General features: G+C 39.1%; 1 protein-coding gene across 1 annotated transcript; it reads right to left on the bottom strand.

The window, feature by feature from the left end:
• Window positions 1-595: 595 nt before the first annotated feature.
• LOC140615592 (tripartite motif-containing protein 49C-like) lies at window positions 596-25,583 on the bottom strand. Its single transcript, XM_072795437.1, has 7 exons — window positions 25,444-25,583; window positions 7,451-7,856; window positions 6,630-6,725; window positions 3,668-3,898; window positions 3,224-3,246; window positions 2,252-2,349; window positions 596-1,242 (listed from the first exon to the last, which is right to left on the bottom strand). The coding sequence occupies exons 3-7, from the start codon at window positions 6,705-6,707 to the stop codon at window positions 1,226-1,228; spliced, it is 447 nt and encodes a 148-aa protein (XP_072651538.1). The 5' UTR covers window positions 6,708-6,725; window positions 7,451-7,856; window positions 25,444-25,583; the 3' UTR covers window positions 596-1,225.
• Window positions 25,584-25,985: the final 402 nt, after the last annotated feature.

Here is a 25,985-nt window from a genome sequence, read left to right as displayed (position 1 = left end):
TATCTATATTGATGTCGTTCTGTTTAGATAAGTATCTCCTTTGTGTCTCTGTTATAATTTGCGGAGCTTATATATTTTAAAGGCAGGCTAATTCACATTTTCATTAAACAATACTCCTCCTAGTATTCCCATTTAATTTTGGTTACATATAGCACACTTTTTGACAGTGGTAGAGCATGGCCTTATTTGTTATCTTGTAACACCTATGCATTTACTCAAACAACCAAATGCTATTATATCCTAACCTGGAAGCTACCTACTTGAAATAAATCTATGCATAAGGCTGACATATACCTTCCTCTCCTGTAATAGATAAACCTGAAGAAAAGGACAATATTAGCTTGTGGACTTCACAAACACTACAACGCCTTCTGAGTCCACACAATCAGGAGACCTCAACTTATCCAAAAGCTTTAAAAAAGCTTCATTCCTGAGCAGATGGAGAGCAGAGGGAAGATAATTCCACGTCTGTCAGTGAGAAGAAAACTGTCCTCTTGCTTTAGCCCATGCAGCTGAGTAAACTCACTCAGATATTCTTCACTTCCACCATCTTAGAAATCAAGTGAAAGGACAAGACACAGAATACAGATCATTGTTTCTAAGAGATTGTTTTTATTTAAAGAAAATAGAAACAAATGTAGACACAATTATCAAGTCTTTGAAAGAAGTCAATGTATTTGATAAATCCCCAAGCTACCTTGGGTAAGACGTTCCTGACACTTGCAGTCAGGTTCAAACATAACCCTCATTACGAGGAAGCAGAGCATAGAAAAGGTCGGAGAGGACAAGAGAAGGAACAGGAGAGGAAACTGCAAATGAGAGAGCTACTAGCCACATGCACAAAGCTCACTACACCACGCTCATAATCCAGGAACACCCCTACTTGACCCAGAGGCCTTTGCACATATTGAGGGGACGGTGGGGAGGAGGTAAAGAGACTGCACTGATTGTCCTCTTTGATACAAAAGAGTAGAAAAATTCCTTCTGAGTCAAGCACCATGTCATTCGTCATTGTCCAAGAATCATCACAAAATCCAAGGACCCAGTTTTGACAGTTCCCCACATCCACTTCCCAGTAATGTTGACCACAAGTAAATGTCTGGGCTCCCCATGCCAGAAAATAGTTAGATCTTTTTGTATTAGTGACAACATCAGGATGATTGGGACTGACGTGCAAATGTCTCAGATCTTCAAAGAGTGGGACGTGACGGGTGGTTACTTCATTTTAAAAAAAAATGGGCACTGCAGGAGGAAAGAAACACTCACGTTAGCATATGATGTTGATTCGTGATGGACATGGCCTTTATATAGTGTCTGGGTTTCTAGCTTATCCCTGGAAATGAGGGCCAGGGCAGTGAGGAAGCTCTAGAAATCTACTGTAGGTCAATGTCTACTGGACTGTCTTTAAAACAAGCAAATCTCTAAGCAGAAAAAAATGGAAGAAATATATGAACTTTCTTAATATATATCAAAAAGACAGATATGCTAAGCTCTGTTTTTTTTTTCTCTGAAATATTTGCAGTTGAGAGATCTTTAGTAATACAATGTAGCCAGGCCATCTTCTCATAAAATAATAATAGCTCCTAATAACAATAACTCCTACGGAGTGATCACTTTGTCTCCTATTTAACTATTTTTCACCAAAATACGACAAGGCAAGATAAACTGAAAGAAAAATTCCTATTTTTTCATAAATAGAAGGTTTGTGAGCTAGTGTAACTTTTGAAAGAAAAGAGATAAATCTAGTGAAATAAGTGGTCAGCTGACTGTGGTGTTGTAAGTATTCACTTTATGTGTTTAATACTATTGATTCTATACAAAGTACTTTTGGATTATGTGAATAAAGATTGTGCCATGTAAAGTGATTTGTTATGAAACATTTTTGAAAACAAAAGGAGAGGAAAACTCATCATCTAACTACCAGAATAAACCACAAACCTAAACTTGGAATATACTGAGGGTGCATGAAGATTTATGTGTCATACAACAGTTAACATGGTATCCCGGCACACTGCAGCCTCTCTAGTATCTTTCCTATTGTCTACTTCCAGGTAGCTTGTTACAATCTATTCTATTGGGCTTTTCTTCAGATATTAATTGTTTTGCCACATGCATCATCTTTGTATCAAGGCAAAATAGGCTATTACCTTCCCAGATATGAAATCATAAACTCTGCTTTGGGGAAACATTACCCGCTAGGACACTAGCTGAGGAGAATGTATAACTATACCACCAAAGGATGGTCTCTTACCAAGAAATTGGCTGAGCCTCTCTATCAGCCCAGTGATGGGCCATGAGCTGAGCTGTGCGTCCACGGGTTGAGGCAGGTGCTGCTGTACTGCTTCACTCCTGCAAACAAGAGCAGTCCATTATTGTTTCTGAGCTCAACGTTTTCATGACAGTGATGGCATGTAATCGACATCCTAGGGAAGATGCTTCATTAAAATCCTCATGTTTGGGATCAGAGGTGATGAATATAACTGCACAAATGAAGGAATGTAGCAAATATCCATTCATTTTCTAAAGAGCAAATGAAACCCAATTCTACTTCCTGACACTTCAACCCTAGCATATAATTTCAGGATCTGGTTCTATCAGCCAAGCATGGGATGATGCAAAATGGCCTGAACTGAGGACATGGAGAGGACACTTTGATTTTTAATCCACACTAGTCACCTCCGAGATGCTCCGTGTTCACATATCACAGCAAGGGGGTGAGAGCTCAGGTTGGGCAGAGATTCTGCTTCGGAGGACCCAGCTTCAGGAAGTGCCACATCCAGCCCTTCCTGGTGAAGTTGGGAGTCTGCCACCTGCTAACTGTGGGAGCCCCAAGCCCTAGATGGTCCTCCCCCATGCCTCTTCTCTTTCTCCCCCACTTTAGGCTTCTTGAAAATACCTATTTCTCCCACAGAAGACTAGCGTGGCTTCGGGCCATATCCTTAATGTATTCTTACACTTACTTGCAAGAATTAAAATCAGGACTAGCAGTTGCCTTCATGCCACTGGTGCACAGAACCCTGGCAACTGCATGGGCTTCCACAGACCCTTGTCCAACCCCACCTTACACAAAACAGCAAACGCTTTTCTTCTTTGTGAGATTGGGAAAAATAAATGTATTATGAAACAGGTTTTGTTATCATAATAAATTATGCTCCTATTTCAGCATCAACAGTCTGATCACTAATAAATAATTCTTAAATCTTTTATGTAGAGGCAAACTCACCTTTTTAATGCACTTTCAAAATGCTGTAAAGAGAAGAGGGAGAAAAGAAAGAGTCTTAGTATTCATGACAAGATTCACAGTAGAGATTTCATTAACCTAATCCAAGGGGGAGTAAGCCCATATTCATGGAAACAGAAAGGGAAAATGAACTTTATAGATGCCCAAATTTCTCAGTTTGGCCAAGTGTTCAGACAAATCCATATGTCTTCAGCTAGCTTCTTGGTTGCTGTGGTCAGTAATTGGACGTATATTACAACTTGAGGAGTGTTTGTAGTTTGCTTTTCCACAGAATTTCACAGACTTTAGCCTGGTCACCAGAAACACTGTGACAGGGAAAACCCTTACCACAGTTTCAGAAAGTACCATTGCACAGTTGTGAGAGTGGGCAAAGAGGTTATGGATGTTATCTAGGCAGCACGGTGACTCTTTTTCCTCAGTCCTTACCTGGAGCAGCTCCGTGTCTGGTTTTTGGCACATTTTCTTGAGGTCCTCATACATTCCTCTTAGCAGTTTCCCTTTTAGGTCCATGCTGTCCTCACTTTCTTTGAGTTGTTGAAAAATCTCTTTGCTTTCCCGTTCTATTCCCTCTAAATAACGTCTCTCTTCCTCATAAAGCAAGTGGCACACCTTCTGATACTCAGCACGGATCATCTCCCTCCGCAGACTCACATAACCCTGAAGGGAGAGGCTTAGTTAGATCATAGAGTGGGGCTGATTCTATCTCTGTCATATCACCTACTATTTGTCTTCTGGCATTTAGCCAACTTGGTACATCCCTTGAAAACAGAAACTGGGACATCTTTCTGCCCCCACCCTTTTTCTACTCATTTGTCCTTTTATTGCACAAGAGGTCAAAACCTTGACTTTGAACTTCTTCCCCAAATTCCTACATTTTCCTAATAATAAGCACTTGTGATATAATAATTGGCTTGAATAATATACTAAGAACCTTCATTACTAAATCCATTTAGTCTCTTCTATGCCCAGATGCTTTAGCTGTAGACTCACTCTTTGCTTTAAGAAAATAATAGCAAATATTACTTCCTAGAACAAGAGAAGACCTTCCTAAATGTTTCCTTCCACATCCACAAACTGCACGCATGCAGACCAGAACCTGGTGTGTATGAGTGCAGCTCAACTCTTCCTGGCCAAGACGGTACACTCCCTTTCTTAGCTGACTCTCACACTATCCTCAGAGACAATAGTCAACGTACAAAAACCTTTTCCCATTAATTCCCCCTTTTCACTTTTTTAAACTTTATCTTTCCCTATTTTCCTCCCAACTGGTTAACATGCTTTATTCACCCACATGGTTTTGGCATTAAAACGAAACATACTCGGTTGACCTGATATCTTGGCTTTTGTGCTGTCATTTTTACCACCAACAAAATATATTTCTTGATCATAGGTAAACTGTCACTAGATTCGTTTATGTAATTCTCAGGCTTTCATCAAGTGAGCGAATTTTAACCAAGGAGCTTCTTTACTGAATCCACATGACTTTTTATACCTTAGTTTCTAAGTTTTCTCAGGGTAATTCCCAGGAACTTAAAGGGCCACATTTATCAGACTAACATTACCTTACCCCAAACCATCTATACCACCACCATTCTAACCTAGATGATGTTCCAATGCCAATCAACACCTGTCTCTTTCTTTTTAATCCCTTTAACATGCCACACTCACACAAATCACATTTTCTGACATTTCAGAAATGGAATCTTTCCACTTATCATTACTTATTGTCAGTTTGTTCCGGACCTTTCCTCTTAGGGCTCCTCAACTCTCTCCTACTTGCTTCCTTGAATTTCATTTTGAAGCCTTCCAATCAGTATTCTCTGTAAACTGCAATCTGAATGAACTTACCAAAAGAGAAATATGATAATATCTCTTCCTTGCTTAAACAACTTCGGAAGATTTTAGTTATATTCAATTTGGTTCAACTTAGTATATATCAGATGAAGCTTCAGTAAAAGGACACTTAATTATCTTTGAGCCTTTGTGCTCCACTTAAATCCTTCTTATTACACTGGTCATATTAAATGTCAGTATTTTCAACAAGTTTTTGGTTCACCTTACATGATGTCCACCACTTAGCATGCTTACTTCAACTGTACTTCTAATACATAGTTCACACTCGATTTTTAGATCTGACTTCAAATGTCTGTACTTTCATTCATTTACCTTTATTGACTTCACAATGGAAAAACAAAGGCAGGTGTGGGAGAAATAATCAGTTTAGTTTGAGATGTGCTTAACTATTCTTCTTAAAATGTTATTTTCCCAAACAGCCTTGTGCCTTAATTTCTGACCTCCTACAGGTGTCTGTCCAAAATGTGCTCTTCCATAGAGTAAGTTTTTCTGATCACCATACTGAATGCTCAATTTTGTCAAATTATTTTCCTTATTTGCTTTCATATTGTATTTTTCTCAACAGCACTTATCATGATGATTGATACTCTAAATTTTATATTTTGACTGGTTAAGTACCCTTCCAAGTACCCCTTGCGCTCCTTGAGTTGGAGGTAATCTATTGCCTTTGTCTATTTTATATTGGCTTAGAACAGTTACTGAGACAAAATAGGTACTGGATATTTCAAGGAAAATATATTGTAAGTTATCTACTTCAGGATATTACCTTTAAATAACAAAAACAATTTTGTTATATCACCTTGTCATTCCCACAGCCCCATTTGGATTCCTTTATTAGTGGTGACAAGATTCTTTGATACTGTTTGTTTGTATGTTTCCATCAGGAAATCTTGACTTCTTCTAAAATATTACTAAATTTTTGTTTCACCTCTCATTAGTGGTGTTCAATCCATATTTTTGAATCCACCAATGATATATCCACATTTTCAGTCATTCTATTTAGGTCACATTTTAAGCCAGTGCTACATTACTAGTCATGTCTCTCAACATTTCATCTCTTATAATACACATGTGAACCAATATGAACTTTATAGGATCTCTACTTCAGGATTGCCCTACTTACTAGGCTTCAACTCTCACGTATTTGCCTGGTTGAAATCCTCATGAGTTTGCAATTTCAAATTGTCTAATCACTAAAATAATCAGATAATATCCTCTGCACATTTAAAGATTTCTTCATTCTAAGAAACTCTATGTTTATCTAATCTATTAGCTATTGTTTACCTTGATTACAGTGAATTTTCTATACCTGTTGGATTGGTATGATCTTATCCAGGAATAACTTCCATGAGCTTGTTGTTTTGATTTTAGGAAGAAATCCTAACAAATTTACATACTTCCCTGATATACTTCCCTAATTAGAACTGATTTGCTATTGGTTACTCATAGAAGACTATGAACATTATGATTTAGCTGAAGTATAATCAGTGAGTATTGGAAGCTGATGCTGAAGAAAACAGAATCCCTTGCTTACCTCCCATGTTCTGACTTTGCTGGTCTCTCTTTTTTGATTTCTCCGATTTTCTTGTGTCTGTTCCCACAGAGATCTCATTTGTTTCAGGAGATTTTGCTACAAAAGAATCATGAATATGAACATTAGAAAAAGCGTTATTGAAAATGTCATAACTTTAGAGATGAAGAGGGCAGGGAATGCAAGATAAATGCATTTGCCATCTCTAGTAATCTAGATACTAGACAGGGCAAAGTGCCAGGGCATGTCATTGTTAAGCCCAATGTCAAATTGGAGGACTTTTATAACCACAAAGTAAACCTACAGTTGGAAAGGGTGTCTCACTATGTAGGCAACTGGCCCTCAAACTTTATGTCACCAAACCAATTTTCACTAAATGGAAGCTGTCTAACTTTTTGTTGTCTTGTGGTCAGTTTTTGTCTCCTAGTAACCTATTATTTTAACCAAGAGCCAGCGTTTCTAAGTAGACTCCATTAGATTAGGCTTTTTGCAACTGTGGGTATAATGGACAACAACCATGCCTGAAACTAACAGATTAGTCCATCTTGGTGTTGCAAGGAATTGTTGCAGTTCCTACTGTAATCAACATCATCACCACCACCAACTTGAGTTGTAAGACTATAACCATGAAAATGTAAGTGCTGTGGGGGGGAGGGGGGCGGACAACATCTTTTTACAATAGCTTACCCAAGTTTCTAGCACATAATGCCAATTATTATCTGCTCTGTATGACGCATAGATAAATAGAAATTATCTTCACTTTCTTTTCTAATCTTTCACATATCAGATCTCCCAGATTGAAACTTCTCTCAGCCATTGCTTACCCGGTATCCCTCAGCAGTTCAACCAGTGGAACAATGTTTATGGGCCACATGCTCCTTAGACTTACAACAGAGCAAACAGAGCAGGTCCTTTATAACCTCACAGAAGAAATTCTTTGTTTTCATGTGTATCTCACACATCTGTTCTGCAGAGCTCGGTAAGCGGTAAGGTCTTGCCCATCTGGCAAGGAACAGTCGTGTCTTCAAAACAATGTTGGTTTTAAACTTCATTTGATGAGATGTTTCCCTGCACACAGGGCAGTAAGGAGGATAAGGGGCTTCCTCCCAGAAGATACAAAGACAAGGCCTACAAAAGCTGTGCCCACAGCCTATTGTGACTGGGTCTATGAAATAATTCACACATATGGAGCAAAATAATTCATCCTGGTTGATGTTGGAATCCATGACTCTGAGGAAAGAAAAATGTAGAGAAAATTAGTTTGTCAATGGTCTTGAAAAAAGTACATATTCAAAATCATTAAAAATACTGAGAGGTGTGAGCATCATTTTCTTCCTGTGTGTATGAATATCCTAGTATACACAGCAAGACATGCTATGTGTTTTCGTATAACAGAAAGACATTGCTGAAGAACAGAGCCCTCAAGTTCTTCAGCAAGCATAGTGATTTGTTGAACATGGCCTTTCTATTACAGTTCCAGCTCCTTTTTTACAATTCCAATTTTTTTTTTTACATTGTCTCTTCTAAATGGACCTGAGAATGTAGTACAGATCCAATTGCCAGTCATGGAGTGTGGGTCATATTTCACCAAATGCAATCATCCTTACCCCTTTGCCAGTAATTGATTATAGGCTACTTGACCTTATCTAGCCAATGAGATTTGAAAGAAATACTATTAAAATGATTTTGTGAAATGTTTAGTGGATCCTGAAAAGAAACATTGGGAAGAGTCAGCTGCTTAATACTCCTCTGGAATATTTGAGGAACATGTGTTGAATGTGATACATGGGACTTTCATTTTGTTGCCACAATGTGCACTTGTCTAGAGACCAAAAAATAGACCCTGAGGATGACAGAGAAATGGAAGAGCTGGGTGTTTAACAATGTCACCATGGCATTAAATTAAGCAACTCTGGTACTGACCATCAATACACATAAGAGAAATTAAGAAAATATACAAATCCTTTTACAATTATCATAATTAAATATATTTTCTGGCAAGAATCATCAATGAATATGAAAGTCATTGCTAATACAGACTCTTTGTTAATAAGCTCCTCACTTTATTACCAATTAATATATTAAATTATACTTAAATTTTTAAAGAATACATTATTTTAGTTACTATGAGTTGTGACTACATGTTTTATTTAATTAAATGGTTGCTGTTATCTCTCCCATCTTTGAGAACTTGAATGGGAGAGGCTGCTTGTTTGAAATGCATAAAGTTTATCTTGGATCCAAAGCAGACATGAAGTAAACAATTGCCTTCTGAACAGTTATAAAATCAGCATTAAGATAACTCTTTGAAAATTGGGTAACAATGAGGTGATGATGCCTACAGATATTTTATGAATAACAGTTTGTGAGAGGGGATTTATGTAGGTCTGTTTAATGAACACACCATTTTCAGTGACATGGAACATAAGGTCTTCTACTCAAAACTTCCCATCATGAGGAGATCCTTTAAGGGACAGGGGTAAAGATTAGATTATCCCTGTGTAGGGATGCCCGGGTGGCTCAGTGGTTGAGCATCTTCTTTCAGCTCAGGGTGTGATCCCGGAGTCTCGGGATCAAGTCCTGCATTAGGCTCCCTGTATGGAGCCTGCTTCTCCCTCTGTGTATCTCTCTGCCTCTTTCTCTCTCTCTGTCTCTCGTGAATAAATAAATAAATAAATCTCTAAAAATATATGTATTAGCCCTGTGTAGAATGGGCCAGAAACTAGCCAAGAACTTACTTTGAATATAATAATTTTTAGATTGAAAACATTAATGAAAATCATAATATGTAAATGATAATAGTAGGGATGCCTGGGTGGCTCAGTCACTTAAGCAACTGCCTTTAGCTCAGGTCATGATCTCAGGGTCCTGGGACGGAGCCCTACATCGAGACCCTAGGGGCTCAGTGGGGAGTCTGATTCTCCTTCTCTCTCTGCTGCCCCCCTCCACTTGGGCTCTCTCACTCTTTCTCTCTGTCAAAAAAATAAATAAAATATCTTTTTAAAAATGATAGTAGAGGAAGCTATACTATTTTCTAATTCTAAGTATGAACAGACTCCTCTTATCTATATTTCCTGTTTTAGTCTCATCAACAATGGTAGTGATATATGTTCTATTTTTACCAACACTTTATAATGAGGAAACTTAACATAGCGTGAATGAAATAAGTTACTTGTCTAAAAGTCACACGTTGAATAAATGACTGATCCTGTGTACAAATACAGATCTTACTAACAAAAAAAAAATAATGAAAGGAAAGAAAACAAAACAAAACCACAAAACTAAAATTACTGTCCATGATTAACATTAAATCAAGCAACATGTACTGATCTCTGAACTGCACTGACACTAATCTATTATAAGATATCATGGTATAAAAAAGACCATATTCTGGTACTCAGTAGATCAGAGTTTGAAGGATGATATAAAATGAGGTGTTTTTCAAAGGTAATTGTTGTCATGAGAAATATATAAAATGCCATGAAAATGGCAAGTGAGAATCATCTGAAAATTAGTATATCATTTTAAAATTTCAAGGCAATTCAATTTATCTCCTCTCAGCCCTGAAACATTCAAAATTTAATGATTTAAAAGAGACTAGTAATATACTCATCATTCAAACAGACTCATTTCTAGAATTCCAGTTCTCTATGAAATGATATATACTTCAAGTCAAAACGGTTGTCAACAATAAAAGACAACTTGTTTTAATATATGTATTTTTCTTGACTTACAATGGGGTTACATCTGAATAAATCCATTGTAGTTTGAAAATATCATAGGTTGAAATCACATTCAATACTACCAACCTACTGAACATCATAGCTTAGCCTAGCCTACCTTAAAAGTGCTCAGAACACTTAACTCCTACAATATGGCAAACTCCTCTAACCCAAAGTTCATTGTATAACAAAGTGTTGAATATCTCATGTAATGTATTGAGAACACTGTAATGAAGGTGAGAAACAAAATGGTTGCATGGGTAGAGATGGTTGTAAGTGCATCAGTGGTAGACTGTCATGGTCAGTGACTGACTGGGAAGTGAGGCTGCTTCTCCTGCTGCCCAGCATCACCAGAGTGTCTTAGGACATATTTCTGGCCCAGGAAAAACCAAAACACACAACTGAAGTTCAGTTCCTACTGAATGTGAATCCTTTCCTCATCACTATAAAGTCAAAAATCAATACGTCCCACCATCTTAAAGTGGGGACTATCCACAAATTGATTTCACTGCACTAAAAAGGCCCTTATATTCATGTTCCCTGGATGCAGAGAGCCTTCTCCTATCTAAACTTCCTCATATGGAAAAGTATCAGTTTTCCATATCTTTCTAGCTCCTAAACACTTGACACTCTACCTCTGAAAACTGAAATCCAGGTCTGAAACGGAAAACTGAAGAGACATTTTAAATAGTCAACCTAACAAAGAGTTTCTGGAATAGTTGAGCATATTGAACAGAACTAGCATTCTATATAGACCCGTTATACAAACATGTACTTAAATATGTACATACAGTTGGCACAACATGAATAGAGTGGTAGGCATGGATAGATGAATTACTATCTATGGAAAACTAATACAACTAGCATATGTTTGTTGCATTGCTCACAGCACTGCATGCTATCTCGTGGCAAATGCTTTCTGCACCTCACGATTCTATATGAACATCAAAGTACACAAAAATGACAGAGGAAAAAGAGACAATCCTAATAACTCATTTAATAAATGCAAAGAGAAGAGATTGCATCTACCTATGGGGGTAAAATTTAAATTTAGAACTAATGAAATCATTCCCACTCAAATTCTTTGGGAGCAACCTAAACAGACAGACATATGGATTACATTTCCTATTTTCAAGAGAAAATAGCAGGAGTTACTTTCATGAGTATGGAGTACTCATCTGTGGAAACTGTTAATGGAGTTTCCCGTTCTTTATCAGTAAGTGATTCTGTTGAAGTCAGTTGAAGGAGTAGGTACTCACCTTTCAACAGCAGCAAATTTCTAAAGTCTTCCCAGCCCAGCCAACTCCAAACACAAGGATTCTGGAGAGGAATGAACTTGGCTCTTTGCCTGATGCTTTATAGTCCCTGAAGACCACACCCATTTTCCCAAAGTGATTAAGTTATCAATCCTTGGGAAAGGTGTTGGGCACATGATTGGATTTTTGCAGAGTGGAAGACACACCCTATTGTGGATGACTCATTGGAAGCCATTTTAAACCTACTTAATCAACCTGCCACATCCGGGCACTACTGAGAAGCCATGTCTTGAGTTAACCTATGTGATCCATGGATCTGTTGTTTTTGAAATAAATATAAAATGTAAACTTCTTATATGTTTTTAAAAAATCATATTATAATCCTAATTGCATCAACCAATTACTATGCACTATATTTGGTTATCTGTCTGAATCTGCATACATTCCTTTCTCTAGGTCAACATGCCTAATTTAATTTTTTAAAATTTTTTTCATGCCTTTCTAGATATTTCTTCAGGCTGAAAGCTCTCCACAGTTCATTTATCAGCCCAGTGTAGCCAAGCCCCTGCCTGATAATACCGCCTCCTGCTCTGGCAGAAGTATCCTACTGTTTCTATGGATCTTGTCCACCTCAACTGAACTAAAATTCTCTGAAATTTTATATTTTTCAGTGAGTCCTCCACACAATTCTTCCCCTTTAGTTTTTCTGTTCTTTTCTTTTTGAAAACATACAACACTTTTCTCCTTTGGTCTAAAGCTTAACACACAATAGCTTTTGCTGGTCTTTCTTTAAGACTCTGTTCCTTTTCTCATTATCCCGTATCCCCTCTCATACCCTCTCCTTTTATTCTTCAATACATACACATAATCGAAAGATTTGTGATATTTTGTGGATTTAGTGATCACACGGTTGATGTATACTGCATGGATAACTCCTAGAAAGCATTATAAACATTTTTGTAAAAGAAATATCATATTTTCTGTTAAGTTTAAGGCAACTAACTCTTAAAGTATTCCTCATCGTGGTGAGGCTAGCATTCTGCTCCATCTCTTCAAAAACATTTTCAAATTTAGTCAACAATGGATCATGGTGCTTCACCCAAGGAAGTATCCTAGAGAGGAAAACTTAAAACACTCTGTTTCCAGTACGTCAAATGATTGCTCCCCATAACTCTGCTATTCCAATGTAAAACCATGGCTAAAAAACTGAACTACATTCCTCATATTCCAAAATTTTAATCTTTAATATTATCTTCTCTTGGAAATTTTAGATGGGAAAAAAACTCCAACTAGTTTACCCACGACACTGCTCCTTTCTCTTGTCTATTGCACATATAGCAATATAGTGAATGGTTTTTACTTAGATGTAAGTTATTTGAGAAAAATACATTAACTGTACAATCTTTGCAGCAGTATTAGCCAACATATCACCAGGTCCACAGGGAGACGTCAAACTCTTTTTATTGCCACAGCTCCACGGCCTGTGAATGTGGAGGGAGGTTAACTTGGGAGAAATCCTGCTTTCAAGGTTTGCCTTTAAACAACATAACGTAGGGGACACTGGGATTCACAGAGGGTTAAGCTTCTGACACTTGGTTTCAACTCAGGTCATGATCTCAGGGTGTGAGATGCAGCCTCGCATCAGGCCCTGCACTGAGCAGCATATGTCTCTCTCCATCTCCCTCTTCCCCTCCCCCCTGCACTCTGGTTCTCTCTCTCTCTCTCTTCATTTTTTTTTTTTAATTTTTTTTTTTTGGTTCTCTCTTAAATAAGTAAATCTTTAAAATTAAAAAAAAAAAACCAAAAAATAGTGTAAAGAGGGACCAGAGAAGTTTTAAATCTGGCCAGGATTCCCTCTCTACTCCCCATCAGAACAATACCCTTCTGACTACTCTATCCCATAGTTTGTTTATTGTAAGGATCTTCCACTGTGGCTGAGCAGATCATCAACTACTCCCAGCCCTGTGTGAGTTGCACAGATTGTTTCATGGGTTTTGTACACCTTTTCTTGATCAGGTATTTTCCTCATATGCCTTCATGCTCTCTCCTCAACTACAGCCTCTAGCTGTGACACCCTCTACAGATGTGTCTCTCTTTATCTCCCTCTCACTCTCTCTTTCTCTCTGTTTGTGTAGCTCTACCCTCCACCAATACTCAGTGCTGGAACTCTGACACCCTTGAACTCCCTGACTCACAACTCTACTCAGGATTTCCTGTCCCAGTGTTGTAGCCTAGCAATCTTTAGGCAGTAGCTGGTGCTACATTTGTTTCTTTTCTCTCAGCATTTACTATCTGGTGCTGCCTATTGTCTAAGGTCTGAAAGCTATAGCTTTTTATATCTATACCATTCTAATATCTTTTATTGGTTCTTAATTGGTATAGAATAAGTAGGCAAGGCCCCCACTACTTTCATTTGCTCAAAAATAAGTCTGTAGGAAGGCTTATATACTAAAATTTCCATTTCATTAATGGATATTAAAGATTTATTTTTATGAAAAATTATGAAAATGTATCAAATTTTATCTTTAGTAATCTCTGCATTATGTCTCTTTCAATAGATTGATCCATTTCACTTAATCTCTTGAATTAGTTAGCACAAATGTGCTTCTAAAATTATCTTCTTTTTATTAAAATATCTGTTGCTGTCTTCCTCTTTTGATATAGCTATTTAGTGTCCTCCCTCTCTCCTTTCCCTCTCTCTTTCTCTCCCTCCATGTGTGCATTACTGTGTGTGTGTGTGCTCAGAGCAGTGAGTTTGAGAAAAAATAACTCCCTTTGATTTTTATTGTGTATTTATTTTCCTGAGTGAATTATGTAAGCCAGACTTTGGCAGTCAGTGGTGGTGGAGTGGGGCTACGGTTTTGGCTGTGTTACTGGAGACCAGCTTCTAGGCACATGTAGTGTTGTGAGCAGTTGGTCCCACTACAAGGTGTGTGTGTTTGTGTGTGTGTGTGTGTGTGTGTGTGTGATCAGTACGTTCGATATATCCTTTCATTAGGAAGTACTTGGTGGAAAGAGAAGCCCCTTATGGGTCATCATTGAACACCAGATCCTACACAGGGGAGGAAGAAGCATAGAGTTGTGGCCTTTTTAGAGTAAAAGGGTCAAATGTCAGGCCTTTCAAGAAGAGGTCAGGAAGCTCCAAGATCATCACACAAAGGTCCATCACTATCTTGTCTCATCTAGTATCCTCACGTGTGAGATCCTCCCACGCAGGGACTGCTGAACCCTTGTGCAAAGTCAGCCTCCCTTTCCCTTGTCCAGGGCATGAGGAGCTTCCAAATCAGACCCGTCAAGAGGTACTGCCCAGTACCTTTGGGTAAGAGGTCTCTGATTTCTTTGAGTGCTGTCCAATCCTAAGGATTCCTGGGTGCTGTCCAATGTGGGGGAATCCTGCTCTGTACCCCAAGTGCCTGGACCAGATCCCCTAATGTGAGTTCATTTTGGAAACAAGTGCAACCTATGCTTTCAAAACTGTCAAAGGGCTAGCCATCTTGTGTCTCCACTGTCACTGCCAGACACGTGGCAGGGTAGGGACACTGGATTTGACACAGAACCAAGCACAGCGCTTGGCTAAAATGGATGGCCTGGGCTTCAGAAACGGAGCTTACATGGTCTCGTGTGATTAGAGGATGCAGAATTTAGAGCTGCTGAGGACAGAACAGGAGGAAAAATGCACTTTTAAAATATGCAATAGCAAGATATGGTGGAAACTGCAAGAGACTCCTAGTCTTCCTGCTGTAGCTTCCAGAATTGTCGGAGAGCCACAGTTGAGTTGCCAAGAGCTCTGCACCTGTCCTGCACATCTGCAGTGCCTTTGATGCCCTGGGGGGGGGGGTGGCTCCCTATAACGCAAGCACTGGCACAACAGGCATCCCTGGTCTACAGGCTCTGGCACTGTCACCCTCTGGTCTCCTACTCACCCCGTTACCTTCAGGTGACCTTGTGGGAAGATTGGACCCAGCGTACCCAAACCTGCCTAGATACACCTCCAGACCCCCCTCCTGCCCCAACAGTCTCCCATAACATTCCCCCCTCCTCCTGCCAGTTTCTCTTTGCTCAGCCAGGAGAGTTGCCCTGTCTCATTACTGTAATTTAATATATTAGTATTTTCAATGCTCATCCGATGCCAGTGATTGTCATTTTAATTTTCTGTCTCTATGAGTGAGGTTGAGAATATCTTCCCATTTATTACCTTCTTCTCTTTCTGTGAAGTAACAGTTTCAGATGATTTTCATAGTGGGAAGGCCATCTCTAGTTTTCTTCCAGGTGGAAGCCTTCTTTCACATCTTAGATACTCATCCTTTACTAGTTTTATCCCTCACTTCCATTAGGGTGTCTTTTGAGAACAATACCCTTAAATTTTTTGCAGTTCAATTGATCAGTAGTTAACCTTATTTAAAATGTGTTTTTTCTTTCTTCACCAGGAAATCCATCTCTAACATAGAATCAAAGAGGTATTTTCCTATATTCACTTCTTTTAAAATGATGAATTTGCTTTTTCATCTTGAACATACCTGGAATTAATTTTTGTGAACTCTCACAGCATATTCCCTGGAAAGTTTCTCTTTGGTAATCCAATGGCAATGCCTGCCCATTCAGTCAACAATCAGGTAATCCGTATATCAAGTGAGTCTTAAGCTGTCTGGTTCCTGTGGATATTTTGTCCTTCCCTGTACCAATGTCCCACCTCTTATTTGTTAGGGTCATGAGACCATAACCTCTGACACTGATACTTTAGAATGCCTATTGATGTCTTGATCCGAAAAAGAACACTGCTCTAATATTGCCAATATCCAAATTTGATATAAAATTCATATGTATGTAAAATTTATATGCATAAATATCCACCACATATTTGCATGTAATACATTGCAATCTTCTCATCACATACTTCCAGAATTTGAAGTACACCTAAAAACATCATACCTGGGACACCTGGGTGGCTCAGCAGTTGAGCATCTGCTTTTGGCTCAGGGAATGATCCCGGAGTCCTGGGATTGAGTCCTGCATCAGGCTTCCTGCATGGAGCCTGCTTCTCCCTCTGCCTATTTCTCTTCCTCCCTCTCTCTCTCTCTCTCTCTCTGTGTCTCTCATGAACAAATAAATAAAATATTTAAAAAATACCTAAAAATTTGATTGCAATATCTTTTCTGAAATATCTTCAAAAAAGTAAATTAAATTCGCTACTTTTTCAACTACCTACATTAGGGTTTTTTTTGGTTTTTACTATTACATGGTCTGAATTTTCTGAGAAAAAAGAGGGTTTTTTTTCTCTGAGTAATCAAGAATTCAAGAAAAATGACTATCCAAATTTTATTTTTGAAGTTCTCAACACTGTCTCTAAGATCTCAATTCCCACTCTTACACTTTCTTTCATTAAAGACTATTTAATAAATACTACTGAATCAAATTGTGCCTATGACACTCTAGCTCTCAGGTGAAGGACAGTTATGTAGACTTTGTATCTGTAAACCAACTTCATTCAGCATTTCTCAAAGCTGAACATTCATCTGAATGGCATGGGATAATTGACAAACCATGGATTTCAACTCCAACCCCCATGCAATATTTTTGTTTCTACAGGTCATGGGTTTGGGCTAAGAACTGGACTTGAAATAAGGAACTGGATTTGAAATAAGGCTCAGGTGATTATGATGCTGGAGGAGCTGAATGAAACTTTGAGAATAATGTGCATATTCTTCATTCCGTATGATCCTCAACATTTTCTCTCCCCATTGCTTTATCTGTGCCATTTTCAATAGCTGATAGAATTTCTGCTACTTGCTATTCTCAATTATTAATGAGGAATATGTGGAACCATATATACTTTAAAACTATCTTCCTTTCAGAAATGGAATTTGGGAAAGAGCGTAGATAATTTATTAAACTATAGCAAAGATTCTTGGGTGGCATACTGTAATCAAACCCTATTGCCAATAAGACAATCATCTCACCTTTTATTAATTGATTCATGCATCAATTATTTGTTCAGGGCACATTCTCTCCTAGACACTCTGTTATCTGCTGGTGATATGTCAGTGAACATTTTATCTCTTGCAATTTACACTATTGTAAAAGAAATGACCACATATTTGGAGTTCATGTAACGATAGGCCTAGCTTGGTCCTGAGGTCAGTGGAGATTTCCCTGAAAAACAGGATATGTAGGATACCCTAAATGAAAAGGTGGGAGAAGAAAGTTTCAGATTGACATGGGCATTGTAGATAATGAAGTCTGTCTGTCTGTGATGGGCAAACTCTGTGTTCCTACACTAGACCATTAAGTTTAAATCACACACTTGTGTATTTCTGTAACTCCAGCATACTCCAACCAGGCGAGCAACCACAGCACGTATTCTAGATAAATGGGCCATAAGAGATAATTTAATTTTAGAAGATGGAACAAAAGAAGATGGAACATACTGACTGACCCAGAGATTTCTTTACAGACAAACACTGAGAAAGTGGATAAGGGATCGTAACAGTTACCCTCCTCGACACTCAGAAGAAACATATCCTTAGATTCCATCAGTGGGCCATTCTTCCTTATTTAAGAATCTTTACTCCTAAAGATCACTCCCAAGAGTTACCCACATTGACTCCCAATACTGTTTCCTAGAGGTGAAGTCATCTTCACCTCGAGATCAACCAGTCATGTGTTTTGATCTTCCTCACACAGCAAAATAATCTTTCTGAATTCAAAGATGCATCTAGACAGTCATGTCTACATCTCAAACTTCTTACACTGTCAGTTTGATACTGTGATTGGTTATTTCTTTATTGAAGGAATTCTCCACTGTGGAAAGAAAAAGAATATTCCAGTCAAAACCAGTTTTAAAATTCCTGGACAATTTCTGAGTTGACCTAGTATCTGAAATGAAACAAACTGTGACTTAAAAATTGAAAAAAGAAGGGATGCATGGGTAGCTCGGCGGTTGAGCATCTGCCTTTGGCTCAGGGCATGATCCCAGGTCCGGGGATCGAGTCCTGTATTGGGCTTTCTGTGGGGAGCCTGCTTCTCCCTCTATCTCTCTGTATACCTCTCTCTCTGTGTGTCTCTCATGATTAAATAAATAAATAAAAATATTTTTTTAAAAAATGACAAAATTGAAAAAAGGAAATATTCAAGGCTTTGTTCTTCTGAAATATTTCTTCTGTTAGCACAAAATATTAGTTTCTAAGTGCTTTTGCTTCCAAGAATGCCCAGACTCAAAGACTCCACTTTATAGCTAGAAGACAAATTCTAAGAGCAATTCTTGAAGGAGTCAGAGGAAAATACTAAGCAATTTCCTGTGTTTGTCAAAGGTATAAATATGTGTTTATTACTAAAATGCACCCCCGTGAATTTAAACAAAGACATTTTTCCCTTTGCATGTTCTTCTACAAATAAATCTAAATGATTGACAACAGAAGATTGTTAATCTTGCTTGATGGTGAAGTTATAAGTTATTTTGATGTATAAAGTGCATCATGTTTTGGAATCGAGTAAACTGGGTCTGTTACTACTGAGATAGGTCTCAATTATTTTAAGATTTAATTATTTATCTTAGGGAGAGTGCTGGGGGAGTAGAGGTAGAAGAGGAGAGGAAGAGTCTCAAGCAGAATCTGAACTGAGCACGGAGCCCCACACAGGGATGAGTCTCACAACCCTGTGATCACTATCTGAGCAGAAGGCAAGAGTCAGATACTTTTATTATTTTTATTTTTTATTTTTTTTAAAGAGTCAGATACTTAACCAATTTCACCACTCATGTGGCCCAAGATAGGTCTTGATTTTGATTACCTGTATCCCTAACTTTAACATTCCCAAATTTTACTTGTAAATTTACATTTTTTACGCTGTAAAGGTGCTAATAAGTGCATCAACTCTAATGAAGTTGGTGTCAGTTTTGTTTAAAACCAGTTGATAGGGGATCCCTGGGTGGCGCAGCGGTTTGGCGCCTGCCTTTGGCCCAGGGCGCGATCCTGGAGACCCGGGATCGAATCCCACATCAGGCTCCGGGTGCATGGAGCCTGCTTCTCCCTCTGCCTGTGTCTCTGCCTCTCTCTCTCTCTCTCTGTGACTATCATAAATAAATTTAAAAAAAAAAAAAAAAATTAAAACCAGTTGATATTTGGGAGAGATGGGTGGCTCAATCCATTAAGAGTCTGCCTTTGGCTCAGGTCATGATCCTAGATCCTGTGATCAAGTCCCACTTGGGGTTCCCTGCTCAGTGGAGAGCCTGCTTCTCCCTCTCCTCTCTGCTCATGCTCTTCTCACTATCTCTGGTGCTATCTCTGTCTCTTTCCCTCAAATAGTAAAAATCATTGAAAAATAAAAAATAAATAAAATAAGTTGTTATTAAAAAGAATAAAATGGATAAAGAGGACTAAGATATAGGACCAAAAATATAAGCTGCTATAGATGGCAGGCATGAATGTATATTTATATACACATTTAAGTTTTTTGTGCATGTTTTGGTCTTAATGTTTGGAGACTATTTATGTCCCTTCATAAACAGTAGATCTTTGAGATAAGGCAGGAATATTTTAAAAGAACGTATTCATTTCCCAAGAAGGAGTGAGTTTTTGCCATGTAGTTCAGCAATTCATTCCAAAATCCTGTTCAAGAAAGATTTCTGCCATGTGCAAACTAGACATCTACATAAAAAGAGACTATCTCCTCTACTTTGAAAGTTAGTCCAGTAACAAGATGCCTCAGCCACAGAGGCAGAGACTATAAGAATTCCATAATCTTAAGCATGTTGATAAAAATATTTTATTTTAATATGATTAAAGTTTTTGCAGGCAAGTTTGAAAGCAATTCTCATAACCAAATATATATCAGGCAACTAAAACCTAACCACCACAGTGGCTGGTCATACATATGATCCAATAGTGATCACCACATTAATTACCTTCTAGTTAAATCCATGCTCGCTTGGGATATGCATAGGTTCCAGTTGCTAAATATATTTCATTTTTTCTTTTTTGCATTTTACTTACAAAAGTAAGTAAAAATTTCTATAAGATAACTTTGTTGGTTGCCTAGCCAACAGGCATACGCCTTTCTGACCCACTTCTTGTACAAAACAACCTTAATTTTGTTGGGGTGTTAATTTCCTCCAAAAAGCTTGGACTTCAGGAGTTTGATTCAGTGTATGGCTGCATAGGTAAGTCATGATTGGTCTGAAGAATCAATTAGTAATGTGACTAGCCAGTGATTGCTTTAACAAAGGGCAGTTCACTAAGCATCTCTACTTTTATTATTTAAGTGTCAAAACCATCCCATTATGATTTCTTGTCCAAAATCACTCTGGTACTAAATGCTGGAGGCAGAACTCCCACCTCTGACTCAATTAAAATCAGCAAGCTATTACTCTCCAAGATACTACAAGAGGGAAAAAAAATAACCTTTTGACTTCTAGGCAACTATCATAATTCAATCAACAAGCATTTTCTGGTAAGTTCACAGTTGCAGGAAGAATTTGTCCCCTTGGGGATATAATGGTTATAAAACAACATTCTGGGGAGCCTGGGTGGCTCAGTGGTTTAGCGCTGCCTTCAGCCCAAGGTGTGATCCTGCTGACATGGGATCAAGTCCCATGTCACACTCCCTGCATGGAGCCTGCTTCTCCCTCTGCCTGTGTCTCTGCCTCTCTCTCTCTCTTTCTCTCAAATAAATATAAACTCTTTTTTAAAAAGATAATTTTTTATAAAAATTGTTAAAATGAAGACATTAATACCGTGCTACAGATCTGTGCCTGTCCCTCATCCATGATCCTGAAAAATGCCTTTATTGTAATATGTTGATTAAAATGCACAAAAACGTGCACACATAAGCCATAGTCATGAAACTAAAATTACTCCTTTGATGTTCTGTATTTCAAACAGAATTCATCACTGAAATTAATTTCTGAATATATGAGAGTTAATGGGATTAAATTTATGTAAAATTGGACCAGATTTCAACAAGAATCCTCTCACGTGACTATACTAAGCTTTTTAATTTGCCCTTCTATCTTTATTACAGACACACCTACATTTAAAAATAATCATTAAGGAAAGGAGAGTAGCAGTATGTTCTCAGCCCTTGGAAACTATTATCATCATTCTTCTCCGTGGTGAAAAGATTTAACGATCATGGAATAACAATCAGCACCAGAAAACATGTTTTTGGAATTTTGTTTTATGAGAAACAACTCACTTCTAGACTAATGAAAGCACTGTCCATCTAATTTCTGCCTTTTCTGCATGGTTAACAGTGTCATTTTCTGCAAGCCCATTTACTATTGTTATCTCTGACTTTTTGTCAGGAAACTGAGGTTTCTGACATCATTCACCAATAATCAAATACAAGGACTTTTCCAAATCATTCAATGCATAACCTACTTAGAAAAAGTGAAATATTTCTTTTTGCATACTCACATCATGCCACTTGTAGAATAGAATGTAGTATATTCATACAAAAAATAAGATACTCCTAACCAATTTTTACACAAAGTAAAAATTGTGACACACCTGGAAACTACTTTCTGAGTCCCTTTAGTCTATTAGAAACAGCCAAGAATGTGAAAAAACAACAGACACAACTTCATCATCAAATTATTCCAAAAATATAGAGTAAACCAGATAACAAAGTAGCTTAAATCATGAAAAGGTGGAAGTAGGGGAGTTATCTTTAATTTTGGCAAATGAAATGATTTCATAGAAATAACCTTGGTTTGCTGATATATAAATTTATGCCACTCTGTTTCCATTTGGAAAAGTAGCAGGAATTTCTCTAATGTAAACTGTGTGTTCACCAAAGATTTCAGAGCTATGATGTCACTAGTGCTTGCTGTAGAAGTAATAAGAAAGTCATAAGTACAATCTTGGCTGTGTCAATGTATACACATAAGTTAAATGATCCAAAGCTAATCATATTTTACATATTGTATTATAGATCTAAATGCTGAAGTAATTCATTAATTTAGGGTTTGTTAATAGTAACCCATTGTTGGATATATCAGATAGTAAATTACTCATTGGAAAATTTCTTAGAAATAAGAGTTTTAAGTAGAAGTGGAGAGCAGATTTAAAAAAATTTCTGAGAAGCCTGATATTGTCAAAAATGTAGTCATCATTGCAATCATGCTATCCTGGTAGCTGGTTTGACTTTGATCCAATTGCTTTCACCGAATCATCTGGGTTGTTTGCTTGTTTGTTTGTTTTATAGATCCCATCTCCCTTACAGAATTGTATAGAATCATTCAGGGTTTCTTAAAGATTTTATTTGCTTGACAGGGAGAGAGAGAGCAGGCAAGAGCACAAGCAGGGAAGAGGAGAGGGAGAGGAAGAAGCAGACTCCCAATGAGCAGAGAGCCCATCTTGGGCTAGATCCCAGAACCCTGAGATCATTACCTGAGCCTAAGGCAGAAGCTTAGTGACTGGGACACCCAGGCACCCCAATCATTTACATTTTGATCTCAAATGTCACCCTAAACTCTGAAGACTAAGGAGAAATTGAGCGGGATTGAATGGATATAGATGGACATGCTGAAGATGAGAAAATATCAATGGTGCAGCACAGAAAAGCACTGAAATTGACACCAAAGGGAAGGACCTACATTCAAACGCCATATTGAAATATAGTCAGATGTGCAAGCGGGTATGGGAAAAGAATGTGGGGACCCAGAAACCCAGACAAAAATTTTCCATATGCATGTTGTTTAAAAATAATGCCAAGGATGAAGGAAAAGATGATTTCATTAGATTGTGTCTGGAGAATGAGAAAGGGGTTATTCTAATCAAAGACAGAAAGGTACATCCTCCCCTGGTCCTGCCTACTCCAGACCTAATCTGGGTGGAGCTTCAGGATCCAGTGTACAGGCTTTGCAAAGGCAAAATAAGTTTGTTTAGCGGAGGCTTTTGAATTGGCTGGACTGTGGGAACTCAGAAAGCCTCAGCTGCCTTCTAGTACAGAGAGTCCAGAGCACACAGAACTGACCCAACTGGTTGGGTTTTCCTATAGGCATTGAGGAGACCAATTACACATTCACCAGGTGAGCATACACTTTTAAGTAAATAATTCTGACTTTTTTCTTGGCAAAATTAGTTAACTGTCAGCAGGCTTAAGACTTTCCCAAGCAAATGTATTATACCAAGGTACCAAAAATCCTGTAAGTCCCTCCAGTTTACTCTATCGAATTTTCATCTGTCCTTGTTTTGACATTTATAAATTTATATATTTGTGTCCTTTATATTATGTTCCTTGTGTATGAAAATTGGGATATCTAGAGGGAATGTAGATGTCATGTAGTTTTATATTTGGTTTGGCCCTAAAACTGAAGGAAAGCCTCGTGTGGTTTTGGTCAAAGGCACTGAGGCTTCAAGATGAGGATCAGTTACCCAGAGGAAATCATAAATGTCCTCATATTCTCACTTGATCTTTGACATTTGAAGAGAGAAGTAGTTTAGTTCATCAGAAGGCATTCGTCCCATTGCACTGGGTCCCAGTGAATGCAAACAAATCAGGAACTTACCACAGGCTCGGGTCTCACTCATAAACAGACCGCAGTGTGGCATAGACCTGGAGAAGCTCCCAGGCTTGTCTCACTATTTCCACCCTCAGCCGTGGACCTCTGACCTGCACTTGGAAGGTAGCCACAAGCAAGGCACCAGAGAGCAATGGGCCTTTCCCTTCCATTCATTTTGCATTTATTTTCTTTTTCCATTCTCCTGCCCTAGAACTTCTTTTTTTTTTTTTTTTAAGATTTTATTTTATTATTTGACAGAGACAGAGAGAGAGAGCACAAGCAGGGGAGTGGGGGGCAAAGGAAAAGGGAGAAACAGGCTTCCCGCTGAGCCAGTAATCTGACTCAGGGCTAGATCCCAGGAACCAGGGGTCATGACCTGAGCCAAAGGCACACACAGACTCAACTGAGCCAAACACGCCCCCCACCTAGGACTTATATCTTAACTTGAGCCTCTTGAAACAGTGGCCACTTGTTGGTCTTGCTCAGTGCCAGGCTCTGGTGAGAAGGCAGGCTCGGGTTAGGAAGACAATTTTGAAAAACGCGAAGGGAGTATATGAAACGTAGACATGGGGGGATGCCTGGGTGGCTCAGTCAGTTCGGCGTCCCCACTCTTCGTTTTAGCCCAGGTCATGATCTCAGGATCTCAGGATCCTGAGCCCTATCTCAGTCTCCTCACTCAGCAGGGAGCCTGCTTGAAAGATTCTCTACCTCTGCCCCTCCCCCACTCTCTCTCTCTCTCTCTCTCTCTCTCTCCTCTCAAGTAAATAAATAAGTCTTTAAAAATGTAAACATAAATTTCAACTCAGAAGTAGCCAATTTTCTATCCGCATTGTTAAGGGCGGTTAAATTATTCAAGTGGGTTGTGATTTTCTCATTCATTTCTTTTTTCTCCTCAGAAAGCAGAGCTCTGCACAACTTCCCAAAACAACTCACGTGCGGAGTCTGAAGAGTGACGAAGTCTGACTCCTGCTGAGGTGTCTCAACTGCTAGAACTGTAAGGGGCCAAAGGCCTAGAAATCCTAGAAATGCCATCGCCTGGAGGCCAGATCACTGGTGCAAAGCAGATATTGTGAAGTTGCTGGAACGCGTGGAGACCAACCTTCCGTCCAACCACAGCCACACATTCAAAGCAACCCAGTCACAGGTGGACTGGGGAAAAGTGGCTTTTGAAGATTATTCTGGAGAAACGTGCAAACTCAAATGGTTACACATTTCTTAGCACATGAGAAAATTTCGCACATTGACCGAGTTAGTGCCGGAAGCTGGGAAGGTGTTGAAAGACCTGCAGAAGCACAAGCCACAAGAAACCCCCAGACTTGCCCAGACGCCCTGAGGCTCACCTTGGCTTCCTCAGGGAGGCGCGGCCCAGGAGCCCCAACAGTATCCAAGCTGAGGAACCAGGAGCTGACCAGGCGCCTGTCTGAGCAATACAGGGAGCTCCCGGAGCAGATAAGGCTCAAATAAGTGCAAGATTTCCCGAAGGAGAAAGGGGCGTCTGAGGAGAAACTGGCTCGGCTCCAGGCAGAGCACCCGCCCTCTTCCGGGCTCTAAGCAATTGCATGTAACCGGGAGGAGCCCACACAAAGCGGGAAGGAAGTTTCAGAGGCGTGTGCAGGACGTGAAGTCTCCCCCGGAAAACTCTTCTTCCCGGAGGGTGGGATTCCACGGGGGGCCCAAGAGGCCCCCATGAAGGGATATGAGAAGCCCCCGGGACTCGCGGGGGGGCGGGGAGAGCAGGTGCGGCCTGCGGAGCGCTCGGGGGAGCCCGGCGGCCGCAGCCGGTCCCCAGCCCCGGGAGGAGCTGCACGAGCAGCGCCGAGGAGCTGCAGCCCCAGGGCACGCCGGATCCGGGTCCTGCTCAAGAGGCCGGCGGGCTCCTGAA

The sequence above is a fragment of the Canis lupus genome, chromosome 23, assembly GCF_048164855.1.
Source record: "Canis lupus baileyi chromosome 23, mCanLup2.hap1, whole genome shotgun sequence".
In the NCBI taxonomy this organism is placed as follows: Eukaryota; Metazoa; Chordata; class Mammalia; order Carnivora; family Canidae; genus Canis; species Canis lupus.
The sequence above is the reverse complement of the archived record's forward strand: the minus strand, read 5'-3'. Positions and strand labels throughout refer to the sequence as shown.

Bases quoted from the DNA above. Each gene is read 5' to 3' on its own strand.
- LOC140615592 (XM_072795437.1), bottom strand. From the start codon at position 6,707: ATGAGATCTCTGTGGGAACAGACACAAGAAAATCGGAGAAATCAAAAA. The intron at 3,899-6,629 runs GTAAGCAAGGGA...CTCTCCCTTCAG, and splicing joins GCAAAGTCAGAACATGGGAG to GGTTATGTGAGTCTGCGGAG. The intron at 3,247-3,667 runs GTAAGGACTGAG...TTCTCTTTACAG, and splicing joins CAGACACGGAGCTGCTCCAG to CATTTTGAAAGTGCATTAAA.